Source organism: Vulpes lagopus, chromosome 5 (genome assembly GCF_018345385.1).
Source record: "Vulpes lagopus strain Blue_001 chromosome 5, ASM1834538v1, whole genome shotgun sequence".
Taxonomy (NCBI): Eukaryota; Metazoa; Chordata; class Mammalia; order Carnivora; family Canidae; genus Vulpes; species Vulpes lagopus.
The window spans coordinates 32,993,862-33,004,547 of record NC_054828.1 but is presented as its reverse complement, the minus strand read 5'-3'; the positions used below and the strand labels follow the sequence as shown (position 1 = coordinate 33,004,547).

The 10,686-nt window shown below is 44.8% G+C and overlaps 1 protein-coding gene across 1 annotated transcript; it reads left to right on the top strand.

The window, feature by feature from the left end:
• The first annotated feature begins 381 nt into the window (after positions 1-381).
• On the top strand, positions 382-7,262 carry MCFD2 (multiple coagulation factor deficiency 2, ER cargo receptor complex subunit). The gene is made up of 5 exons (XM_041754189.1): positions 382-427; positions 2,669-2,889; positions 3,479-3,639; positions 4,413-4,572; positions 6,052-7,262. The coding sequence occupies exons 1-5, from the start codon at positions 397-399 to the stop codon at positions 6,178-6,180; spliced, it is 702 nt and encodes a 233-aa protein (XP_041610123.1). The 5' UTR covers positions 382-396; the 3' UTR covers positions 6,181-7,262.
• The last annotated feature ends 3,424 nt before the right edge of the window (positions 7,263-10,686 follow it).

Below are 10,686 nucleotides of genomic sequence, written 5' to 3'. Positions count from 1 at the left end.
ATTGGTGTGGCTGGAACAATCCCGGGATGCATGTGAACGGGACCTGGAAGTGAGAGGGAGGCTGGATGAATGGAACGGTGGGAGCAAAGGCTCTGGGCCTGGAAGAGGCTGCTGCATCAGCGAGCGGAGCCCCGTCACACTCCAGGCACTGCAAAACACCCACCTCTGAGCATCATCAGGCACCAAACTCCTGGGACTGAGGCTTCTCCTTGTGAAGGATGTCTCAAAGCATGGGTTGGGTTCTGAAGTCACCTTCACAAGTCTCTCCTTTGGATTTTTTTTTTTTTTTTTCCAGTCTGGCCTTTATAATTTCCCAAAGAAGGCGATGAACTTGGAAACTGCTGGGGCTTATCTACCAGGCTGTTTGCTCGTGGCCTTGAACTAAGTCATTGAAGCATGGGTGATACACCATGTTCTTCAGGCAAAGGGGAGTTGCTTATATTTCTTTTTGAATGTGACCCGTTAATTTGTTGCTCCTCTGTGTTTGTAGATTGGGCTTTTGTTGTATTCTGTTAGAAACCTGCTACAGCAGACCGAGATGAATCATGTTCCAAACCAGTGGTACTTGGCCTTTATTCTGCTTCCCTTGAAGAAGGGATAATGTGGACTCGTAGTTACTGTATTAATTATCACTTGGTTGCTTTTTGGTGCCATTTAAATAGAACCTATCCCTCCTCCATATACTCAATTTGATATATTAAGCTTCCAACCACATAGTTATAGGAAATGGTTCATTGATCTCTCAACTGTCAGATCTTCAAAAAAAAGGTTTTATGCTCATTTACATTGACATCAAAACTTGGCAGCATATCTGTGAAGGTGGGAATCCCCCTTTAGCCTCTAAGGACTATTGCCCCATGGGATGAGAACTGCCAGCCCCTGTGACAGGCACTGTTCCTGATGCTAGGAATGTGGATTCAGTCCCTGCCCTCGTAGAGCACAGTCCAACAGGGAGCACTGGCAAGTAATCAGGCAGTTCTCAAGGATGCATTCACAGCAGTTGTCAGGCAGGACTCTTCTGAAGGGAGGTACTGGAGAGCATATGGGAAGAATGCCTATACCAGACTCGGAATTTTTTTTTTTAAGATTTTATTATTTATTTTTTCTCAAGAGACACAGAGAGGGAAAGACAGAGGCAGAGACACAGGCAGTGGGAGAAGCAGGCTCCATGCAGGGAGACTGATGCGGGACTCAATCGTGGGGCTCCAGGATCACGCCCTGGGCTGAAGGCAGGGGCTAAACTGCTGAGCCACCCAGGGATCCCCAGCAGACTCAGAATTGAAGAGGAGTTGCTGGAGAAAGAGATGTATACTGTGCATGAGTCTAACTTGGGAGAAAGTGGCTTCCCTCTCTGGTCTCTCCTACCCCAGAACTCTAAAGGTGCATACTAAGACCAAGCTGCGCTGCTCTGGCCTGGCAGTCACTGCTGGGAGTAACTTGAGACCTTGTTTTCGGGGACCAGGTACAATGGCAGTGGCCTTGTCAGGTTCTGTACACTTTTATTTGGTAAAACTGGGAATGTAGTTTATGTTCCTGAATTATTTTCCAGAGATAGGAATTAAATGAAAGCCCCGCCTTTAAAAAATTCCATCCATACCTATTGGAACAAAATTATGGGAAACATTAAAATACATATTTGTAAAGAAAAAACATGTTTTTAGTAGAAACTTTAGAATTCATAGAAAAGTAAAAAGAAGAAAAATCAGAATCACACCTCATAATTCAAAATATAATCTTTAACAGTTTTTAGTCATTGTTCTATGTATGGAATACAAAATTATTCTTTACAGTCTTGTGCAGTCTGCTCTTCTTTATTAAATGCGTATTAAAGATCTCTTCTTATTGTTAAGTATGACATTGCATTATGATGTCCCTATACAGTAGTAAGATTAGATGCTGCTTTTTGGCACCCTGGAAGTTTCTTCCCAGTGATGGTCATTTCTTTAGGGAGAGGACTGTGGGAGTGGATACTGTTGATAGGTAAAAGTGGTTTGGGAAATATTCCTGACGATTGTAGGAATGGCATTCTCCCCGAGTCTCATCCTTTGGGATGGTGATGGATTACAGCACAGCTACTTCTCAGTCCCTGATGCAGGGCATGGAGGTAGCAGCCACTTTGGAGTGAGCTCTGTGGGTGGTGGGTGCAAGGGAATGAGCAGCACCTGGAGCTTTCGCTTTCCTGCTGTCGGTTTGGGGGTATGGCTCTAGTTGGCCCATTAGAAATCACTGGCCCTTGTTACCCACAGAATCTGCCACTGCCTTTTGGAAGGTGGATGTGTAGACTTGGTGTTGGTGTGGAGGACTCTTGGTGGTCCTTCATCTTCCTTTTTTTTTTTTTCCTTCATCTTCCTTTTTGAGGTTGGTCTATAAGCCCCCGAAAGGACTGGGAATTTTAGTCTAACAGTTAATAGAGGCCTGCCTGTGCCGTGGTGAGGAATTCTGGGAACAAAGTACTCCTGCCCTCAGGAGCTGGCAGGGGAGCTGGCTATGCCTGGTTGGCCACAGTTCCAGGTCTAGCCAAACTCCGGGAGTACTTGATGGCATCCTAATGTCTCTGTAATTCTTCTTTCCATTGCTCTTTCACAGTGGTTAGTTTACCTGCCTCTGTCACCGTCCTGGGAGGTGGACAAGGCAGGGTTAATGTGGTCTTCTCTGTCCCCAACTGTAGGCCTTGATGTGACCCGCTTCTTTGCTTCCCTGAACTATCACATTCCTGCCTCTGGTCTTGCTCCCCTAAATACCTTGCTCCCAGTGTGCTGCTGGATGAGCCATTCTGAAACCAAGCTCTGGTCTCCTGCACCATGCACAAATGCGCAGCGGCGTCTATTCATCCTCCAGCAACTACAGCCTCCTTGGCCTGGTGTGCAAAGCCGTATCCCAAAATGGCTGGTCAGTCTCTGTGTCCTGTTTTCCTCTGTTCTGCCGGCTTCATAGCCTCTAGGCTCCCCCCTCAACTAAACCGCTTGGAGTTTCTTTCCCACTCATCTGACCTGCTTCTGTGCTCACACCATTGCCTTAGTCCTTCAGTCCCCACATATCCAGTGCGTGTTTGTCTGTCCAGGCCCAACTGAAGTGTCCCAGGTCTGTCAGCCTTCCCTGACCCTCACCCACAGGAAATTTCTTCCTCTGAACTTTCAGTTTTCTTTTTCTTTAGGACACCTCACTTTCTGCCTTATTAGTTCTTTCCATAGGAAGTATTTTACCAGACTGTAAGCTTCTTGTAGGCAGGAAAACTCTTCACGTCCCTTTAAGCTCTCATTGTGTTACTTGGCACTTTGAAGGAACTTCAGAAAATGTGGAGCCTTCCCAACCCCCTTGATTCAACTGATGGGGACTTGGAGGGCCCAGTTGGACAGTCTGTTCCCCAGTCTTGTTCCTTTCACGGATCCTTCCCCAGGAGCACACTGTGTCGTCACATTTTGAAAGAACCTTAGCTCTGGTGTTTTCACCTGTACCTTCTATGTTCCCCACCTCCCAGGTACCGGCGACCATGAGATCCCTGCGGCTGCTCAGAACCCCCTTCCTGTGTGGCCTGCTCTGGGCCTTCCGTGCTCCAGGGGCTGGGGCCGAGGAACCTGGGGCCAGCTTCTCCCATCCCGGCAGCGTGGGCCTGGATAAGAATACAGTGCACGACCAAGAGTACGTATCCAGCCAGGGCTGGGGGCCCAGGGCCTCCCCCTGCAGCTGCAGCCTACGGCCAGCTGTAATGGCTCCCTCCATGCGCTCTTCCTTCTATTTCTACAACTCCTTGACATTTTTCAAGGATGATGCTTACTCCTTAGAGCCACCTGTAAATCAGGCAGTCTTTTTTCCATCATTTCATAGACGGAGGATCTTGAGACCTAGATGGGATAAATGACTTACCTGAATTCATTCTGTCTCTTTCACCACAGGCAGACATACAGACAAGCCTCCACCACACGCACATTCGTACTCGTGTGTATGTGTACGCACATGTTCTCACACACGTATACACCAGTAGTAGTGGCAGGATAGAACTGAGGTTTCTTGACTGATCAGACAGTTTTCTTTTCTTATTGGCACATTTAAACATGAATTATTTGTTGCAACTTTTGTCATGGGCCAATTAGCCTCCACATTATTTATTATCCTAAAATTGGTTCAAGAAAACTTATTTTAATTGTTAGCCCTGAAAGTGTTAGAACAGCATTCTAATAATGAAGAGGGAAGAACACCCATAGTCTTGCCAGCTTAACAGGTGAACTGTTTGATTCTTTCCCTGCCCCTTTTATGGCCTTGCCTGTATCTATCATCCTTGAGTGTGCTCTGTCTCTCTTGTTTGTTTTTCTGGGATGGGTGAACTTTCCGATCTTGAATTTTTCAGTCCTTAAGGTTTGGGGATGATCCCGGGGTTGCTGCTGAAAGGTCTGAGTCTAACTATTGGTTTTTAGGCATATCATGGAGCATCTAGAAGGTGTCATCAACAAACCAGAAGCAGAGATGTCCCCACAAGAACTGCAGCTCCATTATTTCAAAATGCATGATTATGACGGCAATAATTTGCTTGACGGCCTAGAACTCTCCACAGCCATCACTCATGTCCATAAGGAGGTAGGTCAGCCGTGGCTTAGTGGACAGTGTCTTGGAAAGCCTTCTTCCTGCATCCTACCCCCTAACCCGGCCCTGGCCGTTCAGTCCCTAGCCTTGATGACTGTGCTGTCCTTGCATCTTCTTTTTCTGCTCGTCACTTCCTTTTGTAGCCCCTTCTCAGAAAGGGTGACTTCTGAGGCTGAATTCCCCCAGGGTCTTGTTTCTCTGACAAGTGCTATAGGCATTTCTGCCATGCACTGGAGTCTGAGAACCAGCACCTAAAGGACAGATCACATTGAAATTCAGAGCAGGGGAGAAGTTTTGTTTGTTTTTTTGGGGGGGGGTGGGAGAAGTTTTTTGAGAAGAGTGAGTGGCGAACCAAGGGACCATGGGATCGAGGGACTCAGCAGAAATTGAGGGTTCGTGTGATATTATACAGTGCTCCGTATGAGACGGTTTCCAGAGCACTTTCAAGTGGGTTAGAGAGCTTGATTGATCTTTGCCACAGCCTGTGAGTAGCCAGGGCAGGTGCATTTATTACCCCCATGTTACTGGTGAGGGAACTGAAGTCTAGATGGTGCGTCTCCTGGTCTAGAGTCTGTCCTGCTCTGCCACACTGCAGTCCATAGAGAGGAAGAGGGGCAGAGCTGAGATGTGTGTGCTCCCGTTGTCTGCCGGAAGAACAGGTGTGGGTTTGCTTTGAAGGTGGCAGGGAGCACCAACGGCTTTGTGCAGGAGAATAGGCACTATCACGGGAAGATCATTTGCTGTGGGAGGGAGACTGATGGGCATGGGAAGACTTGCATCAGGGGGAGAAATTGTGATTCAGCAGTCCTGGCAGGTGAGGCTGGTGGTGGCGGTAGGAGAGCAAAGGGTGCACGTGGGGGAGGTGCCAAAGGAAGAATCAGTCTAGATGGACAGTGTTAGCACTCAGCACAGCGAGCTCCACTCTATCTGCTTCTGGAGCAGGGCACCTTTCACCCCCAAGAGGGTACCCTCACCTCCAAGATTATATCCACTTCCTCTGGTCGGCAGCTCTTTCCTCTTGTTCTGACCCCAAGATGCTGTCTGGTGCAGACTGCTTGCGCTTTACAAGGGCACATTGCATCCAGAGCTGACCCTCTGGAGAGCCTGGGTTGTGAGCTTTTCTCTAAGACCAGTTTGTGGGTTTGTGGGAATTAGGAACCTCATCATTCTGTGTGAGCCAGACCTACCTTTCTGCAGTGAACATATGTTACATTTGTAATTAGAAGAGAACGAAAAGCAACTTTTAAAACAAATAAGCAACTTTTAAAGCAAATAAGCCTACTTTGAATGCATCTTTCTTTTTAACTTCGGTTGTTGTGAATTGACTATCTGATAGGTGATTTGTGGATTCTTAGAAGTAGCTATGTACTACACCAAAGGAGCTTGTGGACATATGACACGGACATTTTGGACATTAACTAAGCACTTCTGGTAAAATATGTGACTCATCATTGTCTGCTTTGTATTTTGTAGGAAGGGAAACAGGCCCCACCTGTGAGTGAAGCTGAACTGATTAACTTAATAGATGGTGTTCTGAGAGACGATGACAAGAACAATGATGGATACATTGACTATGCTGAATTTGCAAAATCACTGCAGTAGACATTGTTTGGCCATTAGTTATATGCAAATGTGACCCGTTATAATGTGATTGAATACTTTTGGTAATTCAAAATAACTCCTTTCCAAAAAAACCCAAAAAAACAAAAAAACAAAAACAAAAACAAAAAACCAAAAAAAAAAAAAACAAAACCAAAAAACTCCTTTCCAATTACTGCTATGGTATTTTGGTAAAAACCTGTAGCAGTTTATTACACTGGGGTGAGAAAGAGAAATCAAGAGAAATATAAGAGAAATGGGACATATTGCAGTCCCAAAGTACTGTTAAATCTCTTACTGGACAAGGGCTTGATTAAAGAATCCTTTGAAAATATTGGATAATTGGAGCGTAGTACTCAGGAACTTGACTGTAGAATACTGCTAGTCTCTTGGTTTTCATTCATGCTACCTGAAAAGTAAGACAAGCTTTGCTGAGTGGACACACTTTTCAGTAACAGTGAATAGCATAAATGCCAAATGTTTCCCCTGGTGGATCCTGTCTCTTCGGGTAAACGTGCTCAGTATTCTGAAAAGTTCCCCTGCAGCCTGAATGGTGACGTGCCCCCGAGCAGGGGACTATAAGGCTACTCAAGGCCACTGCATAAGAAGGATGCCAGATCCTGAGTTCAGCTAGCCATAGAGTCTAAAATTCCATCTCTTATGGCACTTTGGAAATAACACACCATTGACCTAAGTGATTGACATTTTTTCACTTTTCAGTATTTTATAGAACTACTGCCACATCCTTTCTTTTAGGTTTTCTTCAACTTAGAAGAGACCTTGAATTTAAAAGTGTCTTTATTCTAATCATTAGCAAATGTTTTAGCTTTCTTAATATTTGTATTTAACCCTTATTTCTGGGCTTTGTTTTTGCAGTTTAGAAACTATTAGGAATGCAAGGACTATATCCCTTCTGCTTGGTGCAGTGGTGGGGTAAAACTACTTACCTGGACTTGTGTAAGTGAGGAGTGAGATCACCAGGCACCAACTGCCGCCAACTACATTAGAAGGAATGGTGTTTAAATTACCTCTTCTAGCTTAATTATGTGAATTCTTTCCAATCAGGAAAGATGAGAAAAAGAAACCTAAAAACTCTATAACAGAATGAATTTCAATAATGGTTGAAAATGAGAAAGAAAAAAAAAGAAAATGAGAAAGAGCAGCAAATTATAATTTGATTTATTGAATGGGATGGATGTGCTGGGATGGAAAACTCAAAACGATGGCTGAATGGGGAAAAAACTGCATAGAATTTGCTGTAAGATGTATACAGACTTATTTTCTTTATTAAAGTATTCTTATAAGGGAATCCCTGGGTGGCTCAGCGGTTTAGTGCCTGCCTTCGGCCCAGGGTGTGATCTTGGAATCCCGGAATCGAGTCCCACATCAGGCTCCCTGCGTGGGGCCTGCTTCTCCCTCTGCCTGTGTCTCTGCCTCCCTCCCTCTCTCTCTCTCTGTGTCTCTCATGAATAAATAAATAAAATCTTTTAAAAAAAAAGTATTCTTATAAGAAAGCATACGTATTTGTAAAAATGTTTTCCTGTATCAAGTATTTGTGCAATGAGAGCTGAATTGTAAACTATTCTTGTAATATCTAGTTATTTTGAAAGATTTATATAATGAATCATGGATATATGACCAATAAAACTGATGAAACAAAATAAAGAGCAGTTGATTTTGTCCATGTAGGGGTCTTTTCCTCCCACATGAAGGTTTTGCTTATTTAACACCGATGTTTACATATAACTACTTCACCACAGGTCCTACGACTCTCCCTGGCCCTGTTCCTTTGGGCAGAGGTAGGTTCCCAGTAATCAGTCACTTTCCTCTTTTTCTGCATTTCTTCTTCTGAATGAAATCACTTTTTTGGACCTTTCTTTCCTGGCCACGTTCAGATTATGATAGCCTTGTCTAGCTTAGGAAAATACAGTGTTTTCTCTTGGAGTCTGGTGACTGTTTTTTCTTTGCCAGAGAGTTTAATTAGGTAGCATTTTTGGAAGCCTCCCAGGCCCAAACAAAAAGTTCAGTCTCCCCTGGTGTTTTGGGAATAACATTTTGTTCTGCTATTTGAAAAGGAAAGAGGGAAGGAAGGAGGAATAATGGGAATGAAGGAAGTTAACCATTGCCTTCCGTCTCCCTTGCACCCGCCACCAGATCATTGGATCTTGCGCTGGCTCTTCTTCATCCAGAGCTGCCCCTCTGGATGGATCTAATGAATGCCCCACAGTTGAAAGAGCCTCATACTGTTGACTGCTGGGGAGGGACAGATCTGGAGAGGGAGAGAAGCGGATCCTCAGAAGGTAGAATCACCCCATTAAATAGACAAGACGGACACCTTACTCCTCCACAGCTGGCTTCTCATTGTAATTATTTCATGCTGGCATTGTGGGCCTGTTTAGCAACGTCCCTAGTGGGAGGAGCTTGTGATTTTTAGGGACACAGAGACATTCCTTGCATACCCCCCCTTAACCTCCTATCTCCTACACAAAAATACCGTGGCCTTCTCATAGCTCACCTCAAGGATTTTTCAGAATGTACAAGGAACATCTCTGTACTTCAGTTTCCGTATCTCTAAAATGGAGATAAATCTACCCAAGAGAGGCAGCCTTATATGAAGATAAGCTTTGGACTTGGGCAGACCCAAATCAGAATCCTAGGCCTGCTACTTCTCAGCCATGAACTTAAAATTTTGTTTCTCATATAAAACAACAACAATAACAAAACAAACTACAATAAAATCTACTGAGAGGATAAGAGGATTAACAAAATGAGAGAAAATGTAGAAAGCATCTAGTAAGTGTCTAACACGGAGTCACCCATTCCTCAGTTTGGCTGGAGAGCCTGAGTCCCTTCGTTGCCGTGGGGTAGGAGGAGCTGTAAAGGGACTCGACTCCTCAGGGGAAGGAGTCGAAAGATCTCTGTTTAGGTTATTCCATTGAATGGGTAGATTGGGTGTCAATCTTATTTGCTGAGGAACTATGGAACAAGTTAGGATGTTCTACTATGTGGTGTTATAGTTACATTGTGATATCTGTGTGGGCATAAAGTCTTTTCTATACTCTTACTTCTTGAGGAAATTGAATTACTGAGGTTTGAATCATCTTAAGCCTTAGTAAGTGTGGCTAAATTGCTATCCAGAAGAGTGGTACTAATGAATATTTCATCTCTATTGTATATGAAGAACCCATTTCCTTTAGCTGGACCCATAGCATAACCTGACAAGTTTCCCTAAGCACAGAGCAATGAGACAGAGCTTTTAGTTTTTGGCTAGTCCTGCATTTGTTCATTTGTTGATTCATTCACTGAGTGTTCATTTTATCTTTGCCATATAACCTCTCTAATCTAGATTCTGGATTCATTCCACTTCCTTCTAGAGAGGAGAAAAAGAAAAAAGCCTTTTTTGTCATATTCCAGACTTCTCCTGAAGGTGTTATCATCTGAGGACATGGAAAGATTCTTACACAGCATCCTCAGTAAAAACAAGAGCTAAGTCACATTTCCTACCTCAGAGGAAATCCATTTTGTCAAGGACCCAACCAAAGAACTAACATTTCAACTAGGGAATTAGTAGCAGAAACTATAAACATGATGTCTGAACTTATGGATATTAAAAACAAAACCCAGGACCTCTCCTTTTGGGAGAGGTGAGTTCCATATGGTGGTGAGTTCCATTTTGTGGTTTTTGTTTTGTTTTTTGGCCAAATATATCCCAGACTTGGAGCTAAGGAAGCTGGCAAACTAGAAATTCCAAAAGGAACACAAAAAAGCCCCAAGAAAAACCTGCTCTCTCTAGCCAGGGAATGAAGAAAAGGGCAATCTAACAAGACAGCAAACCTTCAGACAATAACTGCTCTATTCCAGACAAACACTGTGGGGAAAACTGTGGCCCTGCCAGCAAAGGCTGAGTGGGGAGCCTGGGCTTCCATCCTTGCCAGGCTGTAATGAAGAGTTGTCCTCCTTCCTGTATTTGAAGTGATGCCAGAGGAGACCAAGTAGGGAGCTGGGACTTTCATTCCTCCCACTCTGGGACAGTAAGAAGGACCCTCCCCTGCTCACAGGGTCAGTGCAGAACACATGGGGAACCTGGACCTGGAGTGCCATCTCCAACCAGCTGTCGTGAGACTCCCCACCCCCTTCCTGCTAAGGGTCAGGTGAAGGGTCAGGACTTTCACAACCCAGTGATAACACTACCACCTCTACCATAGTGTCAGTGGAGACCTCGTGGGGAATCCCAACTCCCAACTCCACCCAGCAGTAAGGAGGAGCTGCTGGCCTGGGGTATTGATGGAGGCTGAGTGGGGAGTAGACTTCTCCCTTCACTTGTTAGGAAGGATACAGCGCCTGCCTTTCCCCTGCCACGGTGGTGTCATGGAAAACCAGTTAAAAGAGATTTAAATAAAATCCAGGGGGATCCCTGGGTTGCCCAGCGGTTTAGCGCCTGCCTTTGGCCCAGGGCGCGATCCTGGAGTCCCAGGATCGAGTCCCGTGTCGGGCTCTCGACATGGACCC